General features: G+C 42.8%; 1 protein-coding gene across 25 annotated transcripts in view; it reads left to right on the top strand.

Moving 5' to 3' along the window:
• HERC1 (HECT and RLD domain containing E3 ubiquitin protein ligase family member 1) overlaps positions 1–25,548 on the top strand; it is a 194,786-nt gene that overhangs the window by 166,394 nt on the left and 2,844 nt on the right. For 20 of the 25 annotated variants that reach the window (XR_004966839.1, XM_036304098.1, XM_036304091.1 and 17 more), the window contains 17 exons: positions 243–308; positions 441–566; positions 1,705–1,843; positions 2,854–3,035; positions 3,747–3,902; positions 5,185–5,307; positions 6,325–6,427; positions 7,377–7,546; positions 7,646–7,684; positions 10,857–10,995; positions 12,891–13,060; positions 14,779–14,948; positions 15,228–15,393; positions 16,472–16,548; positions 18,056–18,308; positions 20,831–20,983; positions 23,662–23,967. Coding sequence is in view for 24 of the 25 variants with exons in the window: in XM_036304098.1 (XP_036159991.1) it covers positions 243–308; positions 441–566; positions 1,705–1,843; positions 2,854–3,035; positions 3,747–3,902; positions 5,185–5,307; positions 6,325–6,427; positions 7,377–7,546; positions 7,646–7,684; positions 10,857–10,995; positions 12,891–13,060; positions 14,779–14,948; positions 15,228–15,393; positions 16,472–16,548; positions 18,056–18,308; positions 20,831–20,983; positions 23,662–23,967 (2,538 nt within the window). In the remaining variant the exon portion in view is untranslated. Of the gene's footprint in view, positions 1–242; positions 309–440; positions 567–1,704; positions 1,844–2,853; positions 3,036–3,746; positions 3,903–5,184; positions 5,308–6,324; positions 6,428–7,376; positions 7,547–7,645; positions 7,685–10,856; positions 10,996–12,890; positions 13,061–14,778; positions 14,949–15,227; positions 15,394–16,471; positions 16,549–18,055; positions 18,309–20,830; positions 20,984–23,661; positions 23,968–25,548 lie in introns of those variants that run through there. The other 5 variants (XM_036304153.1, XM_036304148.1, XM_036304146.1 and 2 more) reach the window with 4 other exon arrangements.

The following is a 25,548-nucleotide window of genomic DNA, read 5'->3' as shown; positions in this document are numbered from 1 at the left end:
AGCTTTGAATTTCCAAGGCGCAATTGTGATAGTGATATAATTGATAGTGAAAGTGTTTATAATAAAGGGAAATATTAACAATGCAAAAAATCAAGTTTGGTGTAATTATAAAATTGCTTTTAATTTCTCATAATATTACTAAGTTCTTTTTTGGAAAGAAGACTTAGTTATTACAACAACACTTAGTTGTTAGTTAAAAACAGATATGCAAGATTGATCCTGATGTTTACTCTGCCTTACAGGATAACAGTAAATGGATTAATGGCATGGATGAACAAATTATGTCTTGGGCAATTTCCAGACCTGAGGTCAGTAAAGATGAAGACAATTATATGGTTTTTCTCAGTAAATCTTCTCATTCTAAATGCTTGTGTGTTTGAGCCCTGATGTCTCCCATAGAGACTGGCACATACTTGGTACAGATGATTGTGTTTTTCTAGGACTGGCACCTGGGAGGTAAATGTGATGTCTACTTGTGGGGTGCTGGCAGGCATGGACAGCTGGCAGAAGCTGGAAGAAATGTAATGGTACCTGCAGCGGCTCCCTCATTCTCACAAGCCCAGCAGGTAACTAACAGGGTGAAGAAATGAAGAAGAAACTTGGGAAGTGACAATTCTGATTCCCTAACTGTCAGCTTTCAGTAACTTACAGTGGAATAAAGTTTGTCCACTTCATAGTTTTCTGTAAGGAATCACTAAAGAAAGTCATGATGTTAGAGCTTCCAAATAAAAGCTTTCTAAGATTTTTATCAGACTTAAGTTTTGTTAATAAATTTCTAAATTTTTCTTGCTTTCATGTGTAGTGAATTAACATCTTGATTTATTAAGCCTGATCACTATATATTTATAGAAATTAAGATAATCCTAACTATTGATTCTCTCTTTGCAGCTATAGAATTATTGGGGTCTTTAGCCAGATTTAGTTGACACTCCTTCCCTCTTCTAATAATTGTGTACTATATTTCCAAACCTTTCTTTTTTTTTTTTTTTTATCCTCACTTGAGGATATTTTTCCCATTGCTTTTCAGGGAGAGTGGAAGGGAGGGAAAGGGGGGAGAGGGAAGGAAGGAGAGACAGACAGACAGACAGACAGACAGACATCGATATGAGAGAGACACATCGATTGGTTGCCTTCCCCATACTCTCCAACCGGGGCAAAGAGTAAACCTGCAACACAGGTATGCCCTTGACTGGGAATCGAACCCATGACCCTTCAGTGCTTGGGCGAATGCTCTAACCACTGAGCACACTGACAGGGCTCCAAACTCTTCTTGAGGCAACTGCTTTCTCTTTTGTTCTTCTCTACCTCATGAAGGCACTATTCTTTCTCCTATATATCCTTTCTAGTTCTTGCCTCTTGCTGACCTGTAGCCTTGCCTTTACTATTTCCCCATCATCTTTTCCTCCTCCTTTTATTGATTTTGTTGTTAAGGTTATTATTTGAACTTCGCACAGTTGGCTGAAAATATTTTAAACTATCTTCAATATATTAAATAGTCAAATGAACCTCATACATCTCTTAATTAAATAAGCAGTTTTATAATAATCAAGAGCTTATAGGAACCCAAAGTCACATTAACCCCTGGAGTGAAAAGATAACAAAATTGATGAAGTATCTTAGGTATACATGGAATCATTTTGAATGTTTGCATGTTAAAGCTATATAATAAAGGATAATGTATTTAGTTATGTGTTTTTATACTAGGTCATATGTGGTCAGAATTGTACCTTTGTCATCCAGGCCAATGGCACAGTGTTGGCTTGTGGGGAAGGAAGTTACGGCAGATTAGGACAAGGAAACTCAGATGACCTTCATGTGCTGACAGTTATTTCAGCCTTACAAGGTAAAATTATCCTCAATTAAAAGCTGGTCAGAAATGATGGCCTAACTATAGGAATGTTTGTTTATATTGGAACTCATCTCAAACCTTTGCTAGATAGTTATATATTGAAGTTCTTGTTTAGACATGTACAGCCTTAATTTTCATATTTTAAACAACATTATTTTGTAAGTTACTTATAGTAGTGTTCAAATTCAGTGGTATAAATAACTGTTTCAAGACCCACTGAGGAATACAAAATTCTTTAAAAGTACAAAATTAGGCAACTATTAATAGAAGTAGCAATCATGCATGTGCATCATTAAAATTAAAAATCTGTTTATATGGATATGTACTAAAGACTTTAAAGGACATCTCTGTCAAAGTTATCTGTGACTTGAAAAAGGAGTATCTCTAGAGAAACCACTGTAGGGGACTCTGGCTTGTTCCTTAACTTTGACTTTGAAGCCTACAAAAAAAGTAGGATTTTTAAAGTAAAAGCATACAAGTAACAAGGAGTTCAGAACCAATTCCTGATTAGCTGTGAGTTCTCTTCCCTGAGATCCTAGTGTGAAGAGGATAGTAGTGAGGATGGGATGGCTGGCTAGGCTGCTATCTGGTTCTACTACCCTACCTCTGGAACCTTACACAAGTTAATAGACCTCTTTGTAACTCGGTTTCCCGAATTGTCAAAGTGATAACGATAATAGCTGCCTTATAGGTTCTAAGTGAAAATAGAAAATGAGATACTTCATGTAAAGCATTTATACAAGTAGCTAGAACATAGTCCTTAATGACTATAACTGCTGCTATAACCATCCTCTTTCCTCTTCCTTGTCACATTGTTGTTTAGTGTGATTGCTCCCAATTTGTTAGGCTGTTTCTGCAAATTTGATTTAAAATTAAGAAATTATTTTTATTTCTGTAGTACTATTTTGTTATATTTCAATTTTGAGAATATTCTGTGGCAGCTGCAAGTAAAGAGGGGAGTTTTAACATACAGTAACTCTTACTGGGTTTCTGCTCTGTTCCAGGTTTTGTGGTGACTCAGCTGGTGACTTCCTGTGGTTCTGATGGGCACTCCATGGCCCTGACTGAGAGCGGTGAGGTCTTTAGCTGGGGAGATGGTGATTATGGCAAACTTGGCCATGGGAACAGTGACAGGCAGCGGCGACCCAGGCAGATTGAGGCCTTACAAGGAGAAGAAGTGGTGCAGGTCAGTCAGGACTTGGATAAGTTTGGCTTTGAATGTACACATACTAGTTGTCCAATCAAATTCAGGTAATGGGAAATAATAGTAAAAATATATTACACAGTCATTTTAAGAGATCCATTGCTTTTGGAAAATAGAAAATGAGATAATTCATTCACTTCCTGTGCTTGTCAGAAGTTTGAATGGGCTTTGATGTTAGAATGGACTCTTTTTCCTGAGCCAGCTGCTTGGCCCAGGCTAGGGTGCTGCTGGTCCTTAGAGGAAACATTATGGGGTTTAGCTCTTGCCCCACAGATACGTGAATAAATGGAAAACTTTGCTTTCAACCTATCCTCATTGTTACAAAGGCTGAGTTAATATACATTTCTGGAAAATCAATTAGTGATCTAGAATAATATTGTAAAATTGTGTACCACGTTTGAGTTAACAGATAATTTCCCCATTCATTTCATGTAGTCTAAGTCATCTGTACACAGGTAAAGAGTAGCAACAGTTCTTCCAAGGTATGCAGTTTATTTTGGTCTTCCTGAGGATGATGAGGTAGATCAGATGTAGGGGAGCAGGAGGGCCATTTGGGCAGGTAGAACATACCAGTCTTTAAGATCCTAATTTATCAGTGAAATTTATTACTATACTAATAACCAAAAATGACTGATTCCTTTTTTTCTTAGTATCCCCTCTTAATAAATTGTTTTTCTCCTTATTTATCTATAGATGTCTTGTGGCTTCAAGCACTCAGCAGTGGTAACTTCAGATGGCAAACTATTTACCTTTGGGAATGGCGACTATGGCCGTCTGGGTCTTGGAAACACCTCTAATAAAAAGCTTCCAGAGAGAGTGACTGCACTGGAGGGGTATCAGATTGGACAGGCACGGAATAAGTCAATAATATGTTCTGTCAGATCATAGTTGCTTATATGCTCTGCATGCTCTTAGACATTGTCCTTTCAGGAAGAAAGAAGTCACCAGTTATATTTAACTTCATGCACATTTTGCTTGGCTTGATAATTTTTCATGGTTTTTTGCCCATGTGAAAATTCACATTTTAAGTTAATTTCAGTTAGTTTGTCATATAAGTTTGTCATATTTGATTCCACATTAATTCAAGATGTTTAAAACCCCCTCCATAAAGTATTAATACAACTTGATATACAATTTTTAAACAGTACAAACGGTTGTGGCTCCCGTCCAATAGGCTGGAAGTGGATGGCTGAACTGCAGCATCACTGATAGCTACTGCTTGCCCTTTTTTTTTTTTTTTTTGCTACTGCTTGCTCTTAAGCAATAATTGTTCTTGTCCTATAACTGTTAGTATTTTTATTGGAAAGTCTAGAGGCCTAGTGCACGAATTCGTGCACCAGTTGGGGGGTCCCTCAGCCTGGCCTGCCGGATCAGGCTGAAACCGGCTCTCTGACATCCCCTGAGGGGTTCTGGATTGCGAGAGGGCGCAGGCCAGGCCGAGGGACCCCACCAGTGCACAATCAGGGCCAGGGAGGGATGTGGGAGGTTGACCAGCCAGGGAGGGACTGCAGGAGGGCTCCAGGGCATGTCTGGCCCATCCAGCTCAGTCCCGATCAGCCGGACCCCAGCAGCAAGCTCACCTACTAATTGAAGCGTCTGCCCCCTGGTGGTCAGTGCACGTCATAGCGAGCAGTTGAGCGGCCTTAGCATATCATTAGCATATTACGCTTTGATTGGTTGAATGGACAGCCGGACACTTAGCATATTACACTTTTATTATATAGGCTAATTCTTGAGTTTATACATGCTAGTAGGCACATTGAGGTTTTCTTTTTATAAGGAGATAAGATATTTTTATCTTTTTCTATATTATTCCTTAGACTTTTCTGGTATGAATATTTTTGAGTTATATGTACTTTTCCCCTATCTTTTGTGCTCTCTGATTCTGAGTTAGCCACAGATATTTGAAGGATTTCCTTTGAAGAAAAATGTTATTTTTTTCTTTGTGAACATTAGGAATTATTTCTTATGGACACTTTTTTTTTTTAACATATGTAGAAGGCCCTGAAACCAATAAAAATCTTTAGAAACAAGCTAAGTTTTCCTCTAAAGTGGAGGAAAGGGCCCCAGAAATGGGTATGTGTTGTAGGTATTATGACTTGCCTTACTGAACACTCTGTTATTTCTCCAGGTGGCTTGTGGCTTAAACCACACTTTGGCAGTATCAGCAGATGGCTCCATGGTGTGGGCTTTTGGAGATGGTGACTATGGAAAACTAGGTTTAGGAAATTCCACTGCAAAATCTTCACCCCAGGTCAGTTTTATTGTTAGTGTTTCAGACAACATAGTTTTTGTCTATATCGGTACCTCTTTTTAGTTGGGAATAATTTAAATTTAGCATTTATGGTAATTCATAATGAAGTTTAGAAGCTTCTGTTGCTTATTCTTAAATGATCTACATTCTACAGCTTGATTTTAAATAAGCCATTAATAGTTAAACTGGATGTAAAAATTCTGCAAAGGTAAGTGTCTATCTCTGTACATGGCTGAACACCATACAGACTACCTTCCATTGTAAAGAAAAAAATAGTATAAACATATCTCCAGGGTGTTTTGTGGAGGGAACCATGAACTATCTTACAGCTGCCCTTATCAGTTTATTGTTACCACTGAATTATACAGATGCGCACCTCTGTTTAAGAAGTAATGAAAAGGAAATTTGAGTGCATAAACAAATAAATTAGAAGCTCTTGTTCACATTATAAAAAGTTTCTTGGCTCTGCAGAAGACCTCTTACATAATTCTCTTATGTGGATTGTCCTAACATTTTTAACAAGCAGCATGATTTACAAATAGTCAGTTTATATTCAACTCCAGATTCACCATCATACATAGTCTGTGACATCGAGAAAGTTAGACAGGATTCAGCTAGGGGTTCACAAAACCAGGAAGTCCCTCTCTGGGGACATTTAAGCAGTTACTGTTGCCTCTGAAAGCAGAAGTCTGCTGGGAGCAGCCCATGTCTTACAGGAGTCTTCAAAAGGCCACAGGTTTTTCATTGGTTTCTGTTATCCAGAGGAATGCTTCCACTTCACATGAGGTTCTGGGGGTTTTGCCAAATGCCCCTGCACACTTCCTCCCCTAAATTCAGATAGTTTGCAGAACAATATGGGAAAATAACATTTAGGAGTGTGGGTTTGAGTGGAAACAGGTAATTAACTGTTAATGTTTTTATTGGAAGATAATTCTTGAGTTTATACATACCAGTAGGCAAATTCAAGAGTATTTTCTTTTCCTTTTTAAAGTGTGCCTTACACCTTTTATTTTGCAGAAAGTTGATGTTCTTTGTGGAATTGGAATTAAAAAGGTTGCTTGTGGAACTCAGTTTTCTGTTGCATTGACCAAAGATGGTCAAGTGTATACCTTTGGTCAAGGTAAGGCATTTTCTATGCTTGTTTTGTGTACACATATATTATAGGAACATTTGCCTTCAAGTTTTATAGAAAGGGCTCTAAATTGAGTCATTTTTTATTCTGGGTCATAAGTGGGTCTATGACCTTCATTCACTAGCTACTTTCCTGTTCCTCTCTGTGAACTTGGTCATAAAGATACTCTCCTCCCCATTGATGGCCCTTCCCCTCCTTTTTTGCTGCCTTCACTGTGCTGCCACAAACACTGCCTTGACCACCAGAGTGCCTCTGGATCCTGCCTCTGTAGTCCTTCCAGGGACTGGGGCTTCAGGTCTTATGAATTCATAGGTTCAAGGTTCAAATTTTGAGGGGCTGAAGGAACCATGTTATCAGAAGGTGTTGTGGGCTCTGTTGGCTGGAGCCTGAGAAGAAGCTGCTGCCATAGGCAGAAGTTAGTTAATGCTTTGGAGAATACATTTTCAGTACAGTAGTAAGAGTGGAAGTTAAGTTGTAGACAGTGCCCAAGCCAGACAGGCCTAGAGGACATGGAGAAACAGGGACTGGCCTGCACTTTCTAGAAGTGTGGCAGCAAAGGTAAGGGGAGAGGTTGGCTGGAAGTTTGAGGACAAGACATCTTTTCTTAGAATGCAAGAACTTTAGGGCCTTTGTGATTTATGTACCAATCCTCTCAAATATGGGGACACTGAAGTGCCTCTTGGTTTGAAAGAAGCTACTGATTTTAGATTTACTTTTATTTTCTATTCATAAGGAGACTGTGACATTTTGCAATGAAACAGTTTCAAACTTTTTATGCACTTAGAATCCAGTATACCTTACCAGAATAGCAGCTTTGGCCCCAATGAGTTAAATATTTCATTGACATTCCACCATAAAAATTAAATGATTCTTTAGGAAAACATAAAAGGACTCTGATGTGCCATCCATAAACTTCCTCCTTGCTGTTTTTTCTCAGATCGCTTGATAGGCTTGCCAGAGGGTCGTGCTCGCAATCACAATCGGCCACAGCAAGTCCCTGTCCTGGCAGGAGTAGTCATCGAAGACGTGGCAGTTGGAGCTGAGCACACACTTGCTTTGACATCAACAGGAGATATATATGCCTGGGGGAGCAATTCAGAAGGACAGGTACATATTTATCTTGCTTGCTGCCCTCATATTCTAGAGAACTGAACATCCTTCAGTTGGGTAAGAGATAAGCTAAGAACCTCATAATGTCTACCACAGTGCCTCAAGGACATCCTCTGCCACAGGACTGATTGCTTTGTGAGTCCAGTTATCCATATCTCTCTCTCTCTCTCTCTCTCTCTCTCTCTCTCTCTCTCTCTCTCTCTCTTGATCGTGGCCAAGTACTATACCAGGAGTGGGCAAACTTTTTGACTCGAGGGCCACAATGGGTTCTTAAACTGGACCGGAGTGCCGGAACAAAAGCATGGATGGAGTGTTTGTGTGAACTAATATAAATTCAAAGTAAACATCATTACATAAAAGGGTACGGTCTTTTTTTTTTTTTTAGTTTTATTCATTTCAAACGAGCCGGATCCGGCCCGCGAGCCGTAGTTTGCCCACGGCTGTACTATACCATGGTGGGGTTTTTTGGTGTGTACGTGTGTGTGTGTGTGTGTGTGTGTGTGTGTGTGTGTGTGTGTTTTAAAATATGTTTTTATTGATTTGAGAGAGAGAGAGAGAGAGAGGAAGGAGAGAGAGGGGGAGGGAAATACTGATGAGAGAGAACTATCAATTGGCTGCCTCCTGCGTGCTCCCTACTGTGGGTCAAGTCTGAAACCCAGGTATGTGTCCTGACCTGGAATTGAACTGGTGACTGTGGGGCGCGGTTATGGTGTTTTGGCCAGGTTCAAGCCTCGGACTAACGAAAGGACCGGGTCCTCTCATTGCCACGTGCAAGTCCCAGCTGGAGGGCAGGTGCTGGGGTCCAACCCCAGCAGGTCCAGGGGTCCCCAAAGGTGTGGACGGAGTTGGCGAAGAAGGAATGACACGGAGACAGCGTTCAGTTGATCAGCAGCCTAGCCAGGATCTCCAGCCAAGTTCTGTCTAGGATCTCCAGCCAAGTTCTGGTTTTTTATTGTCTTAATTACATCTGTATTTATACCAGTTGATTTTAATCCTATCAATTTCTATTCCAAAGGTTAGGGCGTTTCTTATCTCCATTCCAGGGAGTAAAGATTATGTAGCTTAAGTGTGATTGTTCATAGTTAAAGTGATTAACTACCCGCCTGGCTCTTAGTTAAGGGGTTTTATCCCTCCCTAACTTCAGGGAAAAATCCCTACCTGGGGAAACAACCTTTCTCGGAGAGGGGACCTTGGTTAAAACACATAGCGCCAAGAAGGTGAACAAACATATTAAGAACAGTATGCCATATACGCCAGGTCCCTTGAAACATGCTGTGCAGGTGTTTCTTCCCTGCAGCGACTGTGTCAAACAGCAAGGATGGACCGGCTTCCAGCAGGCAGGGCCCCCCCCAGCACAATTATAGCCAACGGCTATGATTGTAAGCTTGAACCTATGGTCCAAACATGTAGCCTCACGTGCCTTGTGCTAGAGTTCAGGTACATGTAGTTGAGTAGGGTTGGAGCTCACGAGAATGCTGTAAACAACGTGATCACGCCCCTGCTTTGCCTCGTGACATATGCTATAAAATAAAGACACGGCTTGTGGGCGCTGTCGTTGTCTCCTCATCCGGGAGGCAGCTTCCCACCGAGACCCAGCTATTATTCTCTTGTCTGTCTTTTCCTTAATCCTTTCAACCCCCCCCACTCAGTTTACCTTTGGCTGCAACAGGTGACCTCTTGGTGCATGGGACAATGCTCAACCAACTGAGTCACACCAGCCAGGGCTATCCCATGGTTTTAAAAAAATCACAGCAAAAAGATTAAGGGGATTAACAGTGTATGTATGTGTTTACACACATTGATAGGTGCCTGGCACATAGTAAGCAGCACTTTGTAAGTATTTGGTACTGTCATCATCATTTCTACTACAGTAATATGTGAGGTTAGGTACTAGGAACATCAGCTGATGGAAAGAAAGAAACAACAATACTTTTATATTTTATAATATAACGTTGTGCAAAGAACAGTTGTGTTTGTGCAGGAGGTCTTGTCACCCCCATTATACAGAGGAATGAACTAAGCCTCTAAGACAGCGGTTCTCAACCTATGGGTCGTGACCCACAGGGGTCGCCTAAGACCATCGGAAAACGCATATATAATTACATATTGTTTTTGTGGTTAATCACTATGCTTTAATTACGTTCAATTTGTAACAATGAAAATACATCCTGCATATCAGATATTTACATTACAATTCATAACAGTAGCAAAATTGCAGTTATGAAGTAGCAGCGAAAATAATTTTATGGTTGGGGGTCACCACAACATGAGGAACTGTATTAAAGGGTCGTAGCATTAGGAAGGTTGAAAACCAGTGCTCTAACACGTTGAGGAAAGATTTGAGGTTGACAGGTTTAGCCTACCCTATATATGGAAGAGGGAGGGACTTTGGTGGGAGATGTCTGAGATGCCTGCTACTGCAGAGCCACATCCCCTTCCTCTGTAAATCCTCTCTGGGTTTGGCTGCCACTAGAGTAGGTACTCAGGTGCCCTCAAGTTCAAGGGCCAGTATTACCCATTTTGGCCCTGTTGTCTCCTTACCAGATCAGGAAGCTGCTCATCATCGTGGTTTCATATTGTCTTAATGAAGGAAAATTGACGTTGAGGACACTTTTGGCAGGTCCCTGACAGGACCTTGACATGATCCTGTCTAATGATGTTGTGGTGCTTAGCTGCTGACACACTGAGTGTTTTGGGTTCTTTTTTAATATGTTTTTGTTGACTTGAGAGAGACCCTAAGAACAGAGATCTGGAAGAAAGAGGGAAACATTGATGAGAGAAAACCATCAGTTGGCTGCCTCCTGCCTGCCCCCTACTGGGGATCAAGCCCGAAACCCAGGTATGTGTCCCGACCTGGAATTGAACTGGAGAACAGAGATCTGGAGGAGACCCTGAGAACAGTCAGAGCCTAAGAACAGAGATATGGAGGAGAGAATCTGCTTCTGTAACTATGTTAAACATCAAGAAATAAATGTGTTTTAAGTAAAAGCTCTAAAGATCACTGTTACCTTTTAAACTTTCTAAGAATTCATTTCCTCTCCAGAAGTGGAATCCAAGGATGTGTTCAGTCATTAAGACTCTGCTAGATTGGGAATGGCTTTGTTGTATCTTGGTTTTTAGGAGACAGTCTGAGCTCTGAGGACTATTCTGATAGAGAAAATCAGAATTAATTTCTTTATTTTGGTGCTGTGGCTTGGTACAGATATTAACCTATTTAGACCTGCTACCTCTAAGACAGATTTCATCATCTTGGCGTCCTCTCTTCCTCTTTCTAATTGAATCTCTGTGTATTTGTAATTTACCCCAGCTTGGCCTAGGCCACACCAACCACGTTCGAGAACCAACCCTGGTTACAGTTTTGCAAGGGAAAAATGTTCGGCAGATCTCAGCTGGCCGCTGCCACAGTGCTGCATGGACAGCGCCGCCTGTCCCACCAAGAGCACCAGGTGAGGGATGAAAATATCCATGCGCCTGCAGCTTCTCTTTCAGCAGTACCCAGCTGCACTCTCTGCTTGCCAGTTTCAAACTGCATCCAGACATTGTTCTGAAACCATCAAACCCTCCCCCACAAACCAAAGCACTTTTTGTGCTACCAGCACTGTAAGTACTTTCACAGCAAGAAGTTCTTCTGCAACTTCCTTATGAAGCAGTCCCTCTCTGTACCCCCAAAAGAAAGCATATCACTTAAGCAAGCAAAAATAGTTTTAGAGCAGCAACTAAGTGTGTTTTTATATATTAAAAAATGATAAATTGTAGCTAAGGTCTATTGTTGCCATGTTACTCCAGCATGTAGCAGGACTGATGGGGCTGTTTTTGTCTTTTTGTTGTTTTGTTTTTAATTTATTATGACATCCTTATAGATCTACAAAAATATATTAAAGTAATACAATGCATATTTGTGTACTTAATATCCAACTGTGTACTCTCCCAATTAGACCCATCTTCCATTCCCCACAAATGTAACTATTACTTTAAGTGTGACATTTATCACTATTATGCATTTCTTTATATCTGTACTATTTCTTTCCCAGGTCTTCAAGCCCTCTCTTTTTACCACCCTCTGTTGTCTAAGGCACTAGAATTTCTCTGAAGTGAACTTGTGCCTGAGAACTCAGCATTCTCTTCCTTTTTTGCTAACATCTCTACTTAGCCACAGGTCCGTAGGAAAGACTCCCCATGGATATTTTTTCTCTTAGATAAACCCTAAGAGAACAAGGCAGTACTACCAAGTAGGTTCCAAACAAGCAGGAGGCAGTTTCTGATTAATAGGATCCAGAATGAGCAGTACTGCCCATCCACTGACAGATTTAGGTACTTTGGGGCTTCTGATTCTTCCAGAGGGATTTCCCTCCCACTTCAGGACAGAGGCTACACGTGTGGTGGTTTAAAGTTCAGACTCTGGAACCACACTGCCTGGGTTGAATCCTGACTCTTCCATTTATGAGCTGAGTGACCTTGAGACTCGATTTTCTTGTTTATAAAATGAGGGTCATAATAGCGCCTATTATAAAGAGCTATAGGAGTAAATGAACCAATTCCTGGCTCTTAGAATAGTGCCAGACACATAAAAATACTCAACAAATGTTAGCTTTTATTAATAGTAGTAAAATACCTCTAGGAATTGAGCTGTACAAATCTTTATTTACAGGAAACTCAAATGAGTTGAATGTCTTGTTTCTACTTCTCTGTGCATTTTTATTAGAGGGTAACCATAGATACAGCCCTGGTAGTCTTTGCTTCTACAAAGCTCTTATTCTTGCAGTAAAAAGCTTTTATGAGTCATGCACCTATATCTTTCTTTCTGTCATGGTCACTTTCTGTCAGATCCCTAGTAAGTGTGGGAGGTGGCTCTGCTAAATTGCCCATTTTCATTTTCCAGAACTTCTTGCCTGGTCTTGGCCCACACCTAATGTTATTATGAATACAACATTTATTGAGTATGAAAGGAAGAATTTGGGTTTTGTTTTTAATTACTTATGAAATTCTTATAGATCTAAAAAAATATATAAAGAAAAATAAAATGCATATTTGTGACTGAACTGTTTCAGGTCCCATAATTCAATGGGAAACTAAATTAAAGGAGAAATAAAACAAGTGTCCATAATGATAAATAAAAAAGATGTTTTATAAACCCATACAAGTTCATCATAAATTAAGATTAATTGATGGATAGAGAAATTGATAAATATGTGATATAACAAATATAGCAAAATATTAATTATAGAATTTAAGTGGTAGGAATGAATGTTTGTACACTTTCTGTGTGTTTGAAATTTTTCAAAATACTGAAAATGCAGGCAATGCATTTTCCTTTATAAGTGTTCATTTGCTTTCTGAGCAGGTGTGTCAGTCCCTCTGCAGCTGGGCCTGCCCGATGCAGTGCCCCCCCAGTATGGGGCACTGAGGGAGGTGAGCATTCACACCGCGAGGGCCAGGCTCCGGCTGCTTTACCACTTCTCGGACCTCATGTACTCGTCTTGGAGGTTACTGAACCTCAGCCCCAACAACCAGGTAACATGCTGGCTTGGGAACAGCACCCATGATGTGCTCGCTGTGCCCGGGCCTTTCTCTCAGCCTTTGGAAAGTTCTTTCATGGCTAATACTTTTTACTCTTAGCACCAGAGAGATGTAGAAAAGGCAACAATTCTGTTTCCATTTTATTGTTGGCTTAGTGACAGACCAGATATTGGTAATAATACTAGACACAAAGTGGTTTCCTGTTTGTTTTGATTTATCTAAACCTCAAGGAAGAATGAATGGTTAAGCATATATTTTCTATAAAGTTTTTATATGATTTTAAAATTTAAGCACACAAAGCTATTAATACCAATTATGGCTGTTACATAAATGCATCCACTACATTTAGGAGACTTTTTGCTCTTACAAATGTGTATTCTGGGCCCTATGGAATGGGAGTGGGGGAAATAAAGTAAATTAGGATGATTTAACTATATTTATGGAATAGTCTAGAAATATAGAAGAAAAGCAAGCTGGCTATATTTGTTTGTTTAATGTATAGGCATACTAAAATGTATATCCTAATATATAAAAAGCCAGGGGCCACCATGACCGAAACAACTGAATGGATGACTGAACAGCAGGCTGCGTGGGGCAACCAGGCTGGCGGGGGGGGGGGGGGGGGGTTGGGTGAGGGATGACCAAACAACCACACAGCAGGCTGCGTGGGGTGACCGGGCTGGCAGGGGGTGGCGGCAGTTGGGGGCAACCAGGCCAGCAGGGAGGCAGTTAGGGGCAACCAGGCTGGCAGGGGTAACCAGGCCGCCAAGGCAGGCTGGCAGTGAAGGGTAACCAGGCCGCCAAGGGGGGCAGTTTGGGGTGACCATCCGGCAAGGGGGGCAGTGAGGGGCGACCAGGCCAGCAGGGGGTGGGCAGTTGGAGGCAACCATGCTGGGGGGGTGGGCAGTTGGGGGAGACCATGCCAGAAGGTGGGGCAATGAGAGGCAACCAGGCCAGCAGAGGGGGGCAGTTAGGGGCAACCAGGCTGGCAGAGGGAGGCAATTAGGGGCAAGCAGGCCGGCGGGGGAGGCCAGTTAGGGGCGACCAGGCAGGCAGGCAGGTGAGCAGTTAGGAGCCAGCAGTCCAGGATTGTGAGAGGGATGTCTGGCAGTTGGACATCCCCCAAGGGGGTCCCAGATTGGAGAGGGTGCAGGCTGGGCTGAGGGGAACCGGCCCCCCCACCCCCCGCATGAATTTCGTGCACCGGGCCTCTAGTCATTTTATAAAACTGTTCATCAAAAATCTTTTGGGGATCCAGTCATGGGGCAGATGAGAGATTTGACAAATCATTGTTAGAAGTAAATAATCAGCCAGGATATAGAATATTGTGTGCACTAAACAAAGTGTCAACAACTGTTTATAATTAGTGTGGAAATGTTTAATGATATAAAGTTAGGTGAGAAAAGCAGTGGAAAATCATATAAACAGCATGATCTCAACAATGTAAAAAATGTATGACTACATAACATGGAAGAAATAGATCAATGTGTTAATGGTACCATCTCCATATGGTAGGATCACAGATGATTTTATTTGTTTCTACATGTGTGTGTCCTTTTCCAACTTTTTTAAAAAAATAATATTTTATCAGAAAAAATTTTTTAAGTGATTAATAGTTGCTCATTAAAAAAGCTATATTCTAAAAATGACAAGTGTTACTTCTTTTAAGCCTTAGAGTATACCATTTCTGATAAGCTTACTTTCTGTTACAGAACAGTACATCTCATTATAATGCTGGAACGTGGGGCATTGTACAGGGACAGCTTCGGCCTTTGTTAGCCCCAAGAGTCTACACCCTCCCCATGGTGCGCTCCATAGGAAAAACCATGGTTCAAGGCAAAAACTATGGACCTCAAATTACAGTAAAGAGGATATCAACCAGGTTAGCATATGTGTGTATGTTTCACTAACTAGTTAGCATTTTTTTAGATGAACATTACTAACTAATCTCTGTGAGTCTTAGCTTCCTCATTGTTAACTAGGATAATAGCAGTGCTTACATTAGTACCCAATGTGGCTATCGTGGGCCTAGCGCAGTGTTTGACTGTTGTTAAACTGGCCTGTTCATTCACGGATGGGAAGATATCTTCAAGTGACCTTTGTGGTGATATGCAAAGTTGGTGAGAGTTGTATTTTATTCTGTTTTCCCTTTCTTTTAAAGAGGACGAAAGTGTAAGCCCATCTTTGTCCAAATAGCAAGACAAGTAGTTAAACTGAATGCATCAGACCTTCGTCTGCCCTCCAGAGCATGGAAAGTTAAGCTTGTTGGAGAAGGGGCTGATGATGCTGGAGGAGTGTTTGATGACACAATCACAGAGATGTGCCAGGTATATTCATTCATTCAGTGTCCCCTGCTGAGCTGTCCACTCAAGTATTGGCCATTCTATTGTTTCCCGTGTTTACCCTGTCAGCCATCCTATATAAAAGGGCAATATGCAAATTGACCCTAATGGCGGAACGACCAGTCACTATGATGCGCACTGACCACCAAGGGGCAGACGCTCAACGCAGGATCTGCCCCCTGGTGGTCACTGCGCTCCCATGGCGGGAGCTCCGCTCAGCTACAAGCCGGGCTGACGGCTGCAAGCTCAGCAGCGGTGGCGGGAGCCTCTACCGCCTCCTCAGCAGTGCTAAGGATGTCTGACTGCCATCAGTTGGACATCTCCCGCGGGTTCCCAGGCTGCCAGAGGGATGTCTGACTGCCAGCTTAGGCCTGATCCCCTAGAGAGCGGGCCTAAGCCGGCAGGTGGACATATCCCAAGTGGTCCCAGACTGTGAGAGGGCACAGGCCAGGCTGATGGCCCCCCTCCCCAGTGCATGAATTTTCATGCACTGTGCCTCTAGTGTTTTTATAAATGTAGCAACGATGCATTTGTGAACCTTACATAAAGTCATGCTATTAATGGTTGTATAGGTAAATTATAGTAAGGGTTTGTGAAATGCTTTATGAAGATACCTTATTGAATAAATGTCAGTGCTTAGCCATCTCCCATTGATTCACCATTTGTTGTGCTATACTACTGGCAGGGAAAACAATAGTAACACATATTTGTATTTATACTTATACTTATATTTATAATGTAAAAGACAAATCCAGGATAACTCACATGCTCTGACTTATTCTGGTGCTTTTAGAACTGCCAGGTGAAGTAGAAAAGCAAGTGTGAAGTGTTTGGATGACTTTTTATTTAAGATCTACAGTGGCAGCTTTGCTTCCAGATCAGCTCTGACCCTTTCAGCTTTGCGTGGTATTAGGATTTTCCTGATAAATCAATCATAGAGAGTTGGCTGGTTGTCACGTAGCATTATAAAGTTCTCAAATATTCTCTTTTCAGTATGATACTACAGTTCATTCTCTTGATGTATTTTATTTTCATTTCTCAAAAATTTTTCTTTTTTCTACAGGAACTTGAAACTGGTATTGTTGACCTTCTTATACCCTCTCCCAATGCTACTGCAGAAGTGGGTTACAATAGAGACAGGTAAGACAATCAGCAAGTGTTTATGGAATGTCAATAATAATAATAATAATAATAATAATGTCAATAATAATAATAACAACAACAACAGCAGCAGCTCACATTTATAGAGTGCTTACTGTGTGCCAGGCACTGCTTTAAGTGCCTTACGTGTATTATCCCACCAAATCCTCATTATAAACCTACGGACTTGCAACTACTAATATTCTCTTTTCACAGATAAGAAAACTGAGGCACTTTTATCATGACTTGGTATTTAATATGGGACTAACTCTGATAATATAGAAGGGTAGAGGAAACTCAGACTTGATTATGAAACCTGACATCTTGTGTGTTAATGAAGGCCAATATGTACTCTCTTCAAGGAATTTTCTGCATCAAAGTTTATTTAAAAGCTTTGAACTGGTGCAGCCACTGTGGAAAACAGTATGGAGTTTCCTCAAAAAATTAAAAAGGGAACTCCCATTTGACCCAGTGATCCCACTTCTAGGAATATATCCCAGGAAATCAGAAACACCAATCAGAAAGGATATATGCACCCCTATGTTCATAGCAGCACAATTTACAATAGCTAAGATTTGGAAACAGCCTAAGTGCCCATCAGCAGATGAGTGGATTAGAAAACTGTGGTACATCTACACAATAGAATACTATGCTGCAGAAAAAAAGAAGGAACTCTTACCATTTGCAACAACTTTCCAGGATGGACCTGGAGAGTATCATGCTAAGCAAAATAAGCCAGTCGGAGAAAGATAAATATTGAATGATCTCACTCATTTGTGAGTGAGCATATATATAATGAACAACATAAACTGATGAACAAAAATAGAGCCGGGGGGGTGGGGTGGGGAATATTCTAGAATATAATAGCAATCCTATTTGCAGATTTTGAATATTTCCTACAACTTTTGTGATATCATAATGTTAGTACAGTTTTATACTTAAAATCATTTTATTCTTGAAGCATTAATATTTATTGCATGTAATATTATATGTAAGATCATTTTTCTTAAACAATTGGTGTTTATTGCATGTAACATATTTAAAATCGTTTTTCGTGAGAAAAAAAAAAGCTTTGATATGCTATCAAGTCACAGCACTTAGTATTTGCAATTGTATATTATCCCTGTATTTGCCAAATTTTGAATTTTGGATCTTTTGTCATACACTTGTACATGATAAATGAAATGATTTTAGGAAATAGAGCTTCCTGAAGTAGATAGCTTAAGGGTTTATAGACCATTTACTTGCCCTTTTATGGTTCTTCAAAAAACAATTCAAAATGTGGTCGCTGTGCTATTCAGAATAGTAGCTACAGGCTACATGTAACTGTTGAGCACTTGAAATGTGGTTAGAGTGGCTGAATAACTGAACTTTAAATTTTATTTAATTAATTTAAATGGCCACATGTTGGGCAGCACAGGTCTAGACTAATGTTATAGCTGTTGGGTAACTTATTCTAAGAAAATTGAGGACAACTCTGTTTGAAATATTTTCTTTACTTCTGCAGGTTCCTTTTTAACCCTTCTGCCTGTCTTGATGAACATTTAATGCAATTTAAGTTCTTGGGAATTTTAATGGGGGTTGCCATTCGCACAAAGAAGCCTCTGGACCTGCACTTGGCCCCTCTGGTATGGAAGCAGCTGTGCTGTGTCCCCCTTGCCCTGGAGGACCTGGAGGAGGTGGACCTGCTGTATGTGCAGACCCTCCACAGCATCCTTCACCTTGAAGACAGTGGGATCACTGAGGAGAGTTTCCATGAGGTAACTGCAGCCAGTCCATTATTCTGCTAGTGTGTAGTAAAATATATATATACTAGAGGCCCAGTGCACGAATTCGTGCATGGGTGGGGTCCGGCCAGCTCGGCCCCAATCAGGACGGATCAGGGCTGGGCCTGTCAGGAGGAGGAGATGGTGGGAGGTTGGCCGGCTGGCTGGCCGGCCCTGATCAGGGCCAATCAGGGCTGGGCTGGTTGGGGAAGGGGCTATGGACGATTGGCCGATGGGTCCCATCCCCGATTGGGGTTGGGGACCGACCCGGCCATGGGGAGGGGCTGTGGGTGGTGGGCTGGCTGGCCCCACCCTTGAATGGCGTGGGGGGGGTGCCAGTCGGGAGCCAGTGGCCTGGTGGAGGGGCCATGGGTGGTTGGCCAGCTGGCCCTGCCCCTGATTGGGTGGGGGAGCCGATCTGGGGTGTGGCCAGGCAGGGGGAGGGGTTGCAGGAGGTCGGAGGGCTGGCCCCGCCCCCTATTGGGGTGGGGAGGTGATCAGGGATGGGGCTGGGTAGGGGGAGGGGCTGTGGGTCGATCAGGGTGGTGGTGGCCCATCGGGGGCTTGGACAGCCAGGGGGAAGGGCTGCAGGAGGTTTGCTGGCCAGCCCTGCCCCCTATTGGAGTAGGGGGTGCGATCAGGGGTGGGGTGGCCAGGGGGAGGGGCTGTAGGAGGTTGGCCACCAAACCCCACTCCCTATCGGGGTGGGGGGTTGCAGTCCAGCAGGCTGGCCGTGGAGAGGGGCTGCGGGCCTATCGTGGTGGGGTGGGCTGGTCAGGGGCAGGGCTGGCTGGGGGGAAGGGAGGGGACATTTGGCTGGCAGCTGGCTCTTGATCAGGGTGGGAGGATGCAATCAGGGGCAGGCCCGCAGCGGGGAGGGGCCACAAGGTTGGCAAAAAGGTCCCACCCTCTGATTGGGCGGTTCACTGGCCATAGTGGGCGTCATAGCGACCAATCATTAAGGTCATTATGGCCATTATGGTCGCTAGCTTTCTCTCTCTCTCTCTCTCTCTCTCTATATATATATATATATATAGATGTTTAAGTCAGATATTGTTTCATACTTGCTGTCTAGCTGGCCCACGCATGTCCCATTGCTGCCCTTAGCAGTTCAACCCCAGCAATTTATTTATTTATTTGTTTGTTGTTAATCCTCACTCGAGGATATTTTTTCCACTGATTTCTAGAGAGAGTAGAAGGGATGGAGGGAGTGAGAGAGTAGAAGAGAGAGAGAAAGAGAGAGAAGAGAGACATCGATGTGAAGGAGACACATTGATTGGTTGCCTCCTGCATGGGCCCCTACTGGGCTAGGGGATCACTGGACCAAGAATAGAACCCACAACCCTTTGGTGTGTGGGCGGACACACTAACCACTTTGCCATGCCAGCTCCTGTTCAACCACAGCGATTTAAATAGCTCCTAACAGAGCTGGCTCCAGCACCCAGCTTCTGCTCCTTCCCCTTTAATCACTCCTGTGCATGTTAGAGTGAAGGACCCAAAAAACCAAGGTGGAGAGGGGGCCTGGGGCAAACACAGTTCATCCAACTTTGTTTAGGGGAGTAAGATTCAGCCTCATTCTTTTTTTTTTTTTTTTTTTTAACATATTTTCTTGATTTCAGAGAGAGGAAGGGCGAGAAACATCAGTGATGAGCAGAATCATTGATTGGCTGCTTCCTGCATGCCCCCTACTGGGGATCTCACCCACAATCTGGGCATGTGCACTGACTGGGAATCGAACCTGACCTGCCGGTTCATGGGTTGACACTCAACCACTGAGCCACACACACCCAGCTGGGCCAGCCTCAATCTTTATTTATTTATTTATTCAATTGTATTTTTCTCTCTCAATCTTAATTATAGCCAGATGACACAGCATTCCCTGCTGATCAAGTAGCCTGACCAGCTATCTTGATTGCCTTGTTTTTATCCTTAAAAATATTGATGATGCCCTGCTGGTATGGCTCAGTGGTTGAGTGTTGACCCATGAACCAGGATCATTGTTCCATTCCTGGTCAGGGCACATGCTTGGGTTGCGGGCTCAATCCCCAGGAGGGGGCATGTAGGAGGCAGCCGATCGATGATTCTCTTCATTGATGTTTCTATCCCTCCCTCTCTCTTCCTCTCTCTGAAAACCAATAAAAACAGCCCTAGCCAGTTTGGCTCAGTGGATAGAGTGTTGGCCCGAAGACAGAAGGATCCCGGATTCCATTCCGGTCAAGGGCACGTAGCACAGTTGCAGGTTCCTCCCTGGCCCGGGCCCTAGTCGGGGCTCATGCAGGAGCAACTAATCGATGTGTTTCTCTCACATTGATATTTCTCTCTGTCTTTCCCTCTCTCCTCCACTCTCTTTAAAAATCAATGGAAAAATATCCCTGGGCGAGGATTAAAAAAAAAATCAATTAAAACATTTTTTAAAAGTATATTGATGATGTTACTGTTTTTGCTATACTTGTGTAACATACTTTTTGTTGTCATTTCTACCATGTAGTTAAAAGTCTTTTTTCTTCTATTCTTAGATGATTCCTCTTGATTCTTTTGTTGGTCAGAGTGCTGATGGCAAAATGGTTCCCATTATCCCTGGTGGAAATAGTATCCCACTCACATTTTCCAATAGGAAGGAATATGTGGAGAGGGCCATTGAATATCGACTTCATGAGATGGACCGACAGGTGAGATGAAACATTTTGGGAGGTGCATGTGAATATTTGCCTTTGTCTCCCAACAGGAGCTGAATAAGTATTACTGAATTTTGGCATATGAATTTACTGTGTTGATTCATTTGTATCTATATTTCAGCCCCTATTCAGAGACCTTTCAGGCCATATCTCTGGGTCTCCTATCTCCTTACTCAAGGCCTTTTTGGGGGCAGCTCTGAATTCATCACTGGTTGGATTGAGGCCAAGCTCTGACACAGGCCTTCATACCCTGCATTCCTACTCCTCCTCATGTCTTACTGCTCTCCAACCCAATGTCCCCACTCCAGTTTGGTCATCAGGGTCCATATAAAGAAGCCCTGAACCACGGATCTTGCAATCCCACATGAGTGCCTCTTCCTCTCTCCTGCTACAGTCCTTCAAGTCCCAGCTAAGAGTGTGTCTCCTGTACAGACCAGCTTTCCTACAGGTCCATTACCTGTAGAGGTCTTTTTTGTTGCTTAGAAATTCCTCAAGATATCACATGCTCTGTATTGTCTAAGAATTAGGCTGCAGAGTTTTGGTCTTGTTTCTTAAATTAGCTTGTAAGACATTAAAAAATGTATTCTTTCCGTCTATATCCTATATATTCTTGTTTTATGTCGACATAATAAGCATTTAATAAATGATGGGAGTATGATCATAGAAATTAATATTGTGTCCAAAAATGATTTTTTTGGTTATCCAATTCTTTTTTTTTTTTTTTTTTTTTTGGTTATCCAATTCTTAATAGCCACTTCAGTAATACTTTATTTGCAAAACATATTGAGGTCTTATTGAGAGCTGGACTCAGGCTCTGAGGCTTTGTAGTAATTTAAAATACATATATTCTGTACCCTTAACTCCTGGTTCCTTCTTTGATTCTGACTTTGGGCCAATTCCTATCAAAACACTAAATCCCTTAGTTGAAAGAGGGTGGTTTTGGTCAGCAATACTATTTACACAGCCTGGGCTTAGGATTTGTCTCTAGTTCTTGACTATTTTTAACGCTCGAAGAGTGAATAACTGGCTAAAAATGTATTGATCACCTCCTGCATGCCACGCATGGTTTGGGCACCTTCATGTATAGTTTTTCCCATAGTTACTCTGTGAGATAAGGATTACTACTACCATTTCACAGATGAAGACACTGAGTCCAGAGACATGCAGTGATGTGCCCAAGGCATAACCAGGATCCCAAGCCAGGTTTAACTTCGGGATCCAGGCTCTTCTGCTGCCCTTCCTCTGAGGATTGCATTGACCCTCCACTTTCTGTCAGTGGTGCTCTGCTCTGCCTGGCTTTGTTCCTTTCTCATAAGGAGTCCTTCTTCCTCTTTTGCTTCCTCTTGTCGCTTAGAACCCAGTGTTCTTCCCATAGCTGCCCCCAGTTATCCCCTGCCCAAGCAGCCAGCCCATACTGTAGCCTCAGTTTTTCAGACAGCTTTTGGTTTATATTCTACCAGGCATGACATCTTGTTTTGGGAAGACTTTGTCTGACGTATTTTATTCATTTTTAATTTATTTTATTGTTGATATTATTACAGATGTCCCCTTTTTTTCACCATTGACCCCCCTCAACCCCACTCCCACCCCAGGCCTTAACGACACTATTGTCTCTGTCCATGGATTATACGTATATGCATATAAATTCTTTGGTTAATCTCTCAGCTGAGGTATTTTAATATCAGTAGAGACTGCCAATCCTGTTTCTTAGTCCCAGGCATGACAACTCTATATCAATCATACCTCCAGGGGCTTCCTCAAGGTATGGCCCTGTGGAGGTTCTTGGGTTTTGTTTGGGTTTGTTCTTTTTATGTTAGATAGTTTTGAGTTGGCCAAGAGTGAAGGTGTATTTATGAAACAAACCTTGAAGAGTGGTGAGTCTGTTTGTATGGGATGCACTACTTGCAACCTTAGAGGAGTTCTAAACAGACTGTGTGGGCAGCCCCAGCAACTCCCCCTCGGCATTCTCAGAGAACAGGCAGTATAAACTCCCATCACACAGACTTTCTTGTAGTTACTCAATTAAAATTCTCATCATAATTATGTGAGCAGCAGTATGTGCCTCACTTTTCAGGTGAGAAAATTACAGTAAAAGAAGTGGTAGAGCTGGGATTTGGAACTTGAGCTTCCTAATTAAATTCTCTGTCCTTTCTACTGCCCTCTTACAAAGAATTTCCAGTTTTACTTTCTTCTTTGTACTTGTCTGCCTTATTTTTTAACAATGAACACAAATATTTTTTACCAAGAAATGACTGTTTTCAAAAGAAAAACGTAAGTTACAAAAACAGTGGAAGCTAGACACGTCCTCTAAGAGCTTCTTACTGTGCCGGGGATTCAGACTATCCCACACAGCACAGTTTCACAGCTTGTGGCCACATGTGTGGCAATGTGAATGAGTGGGCTTGGCATTGGGGAGGGCCAGCAGACTGGGATTGTGTGGGGAAGGGGAGGTGGGCTCCTAAATTGAACTTGAACTAGGACCAGAGGAGCATCTGAGTCTCATAAGCAGGGAGTTCTAACAAAGGGTCCGAGGGAAGGAGGGTGGGCTGAGCACGTGGGCAATGGTTGCTGGAGTTCTGAGGGGTAACTGGAAGGTCTGGGGAGTGGCTGGGCCGGTGGAAGGTGCCCACTCTTTGCTCACATATTGAATGAACACCCTCTTCTGGGGGCAGGTGGCTGCAGTCCGAGAAGGGATGTCCTGGATTATCCCCGTGCCACTGCTGTCCCTCCTCACAGCGAAGCAGCTGGAGCAGATGGTGTGTGGGATGCCAGAGATCTCGGTAGAAGTGCTGAAGAAAGTGGTACGGTACCGGGAGGTAGATGAGCAGCATCAGCTGGTGCAGTGGTTCTGGCACACGCTGGAGGAGTTCTCCAATGAGGAGCGGGTGCTGTTCATGAGGTTTGTGTCTGGAAGATCTCGACTACCAGCCAACACTGCTGACATTTCTCAGAGATTTCAAATCATGAAGGTTGATAGGGTAAGTAAGCTATATTTTCCTCCTTGGTAATGTCTGTCCTTATTGCATGTTAAGAAAACCAAACTGTGACCCTCAAGTAGGCCTGCCAATTCAGGCTTAATGCTTGGAATTTCCTAATTTAAAAAAAAATTCAAGCAGAAAAACTTGTTCAGAAAAATCACATAACCTCAGTTAAAAAAGTCCAAAATGGATGTAGAAAGTGCACTATAACCAACAACCTTCCATAAACCCCAGTATCTTCCTGAGTGAAAGCTAGGCTTGGAGGATGGGTCATTATGTTGCCTTTGTCTCTTATTTCCTACCCCCTTTTCTTTGTGTGACTTACCACTGGAACATGGTCCTGTTTGTTTCATGAATATGCTAACCATTAGCTGGTGCACATGCTCTAGAAGGAACTTGAAGACGTGGGGAGCAGCGGTAACGAGCTCTGCGACTACTTGTGTGATGTGCCTCATGGAGCAGGCAGTGCAGCATCTCTGGGGCCTGATGAAAGGCCCCAGCTGCAGAGCCCCAGCCCAGCTGCCGTTTTGACAGATGGCCTAGGAATAAAAGGGCTTAGAGTCTTGAATGCACACTGCTGCCAGAGTCATCTTTCTCAAGCACCCATCTGACCATGTCCCTCCTCCCTTCAGACCACTCAGGGGCCCCTGCATTGACTCCAGGACAAATGCTGACCCCCTTTGCAGCCTTAAACACCTCCAGTCTGGCCTCTGCCCCACTTTGTGATATAACCTCTTGACACTTACTATGTTCTGGCTATAATGGACCGCCGGCCTTTCTCCCCAGCAGACTGTGCTATTTTTAAACTTCCATGCCTTTGTACGCTGTTCCCTAGCTTTAGCAAGTTCTCTTTTACACACTTTTCCATCTATGCTTAGTAGGCACTTATTTATCCTTTAAGCCTAACAACAATGTCATCTCCTCCAGGAAGCCCTCCTGGATGCTTTCCTGAGGGCAGACTTAGATCCCCTTCTTTCCACCTCCTGAACATCTGGTATATCCCTCAAACCCAGCATTAAGTTAGAAGTGGCTATGTTCCCTCTATCCCTGCTCCCTCCTCCTGCCCCAAGCTGGGCAGTCCTCCAAACAGGGTCCATGGTGTTTATTCTGGAAACAGTAAGGAAAGTTCGGCCTCTTCACACAAGGGCCCTTCCTGCCAGTTTCAGCAGGTTTCAGTATCTGCCTTTCTGGTGTTTTTCCAGTAGCTACTCCTGGAAGTTGCTGTAGCCAAAGCCATCCCTCCCCCACTGCCTCCTGAGGCTGCCCGCCTGGGCTCCCCTCCTGGGCTAGGCTTGTTGGAGAGGCCATGCACAGGAAGGGCTATGAAAGAGCCTTTCCATAAATTTTCTACATGACTTGCCAGAAACTATAAGTTGTAAATCTGTTTTGTTGCTTCAGAAAGAGGTGGGGAGGAGGAACTGGTTTATTTCTATTCAGCTCTGGAAAAACCCCTTGCCTTATATCTATCCAGGGCTACCCCTGCCATCCCTGGAGTTAATCTGCCACTAATCCCCTGCCTGGTGGGGGAGGGAGGAGAGGGCGGGGTGTCAGCCTTAGAAAACTGACCACTGCTGGTCTCTC

The sequence above is a fragment of the Myotis myotis genome, unplaced genomic scaffold (genome assembly GCF_014108235.1).
Source record: "Myotis myotis isolate mMyoMyo1 unplaced genomic scaffold, mMyoMyo1.p scaffold_m19_p_1, whole genome shotgun sequence".
In the NCBI taxonomy this organism is placed as follows: Eukaryota; Metazoa; Chordata; class Mammalia; order Chiroptera; family Vespertilionidae; genus Myotis; species Myotis myotis.
The sequence above is the reverse complement of the archived record's forward strand: the minus strand, read 5'-3'. Positions and strand labels throughout refer to the sequence as shown.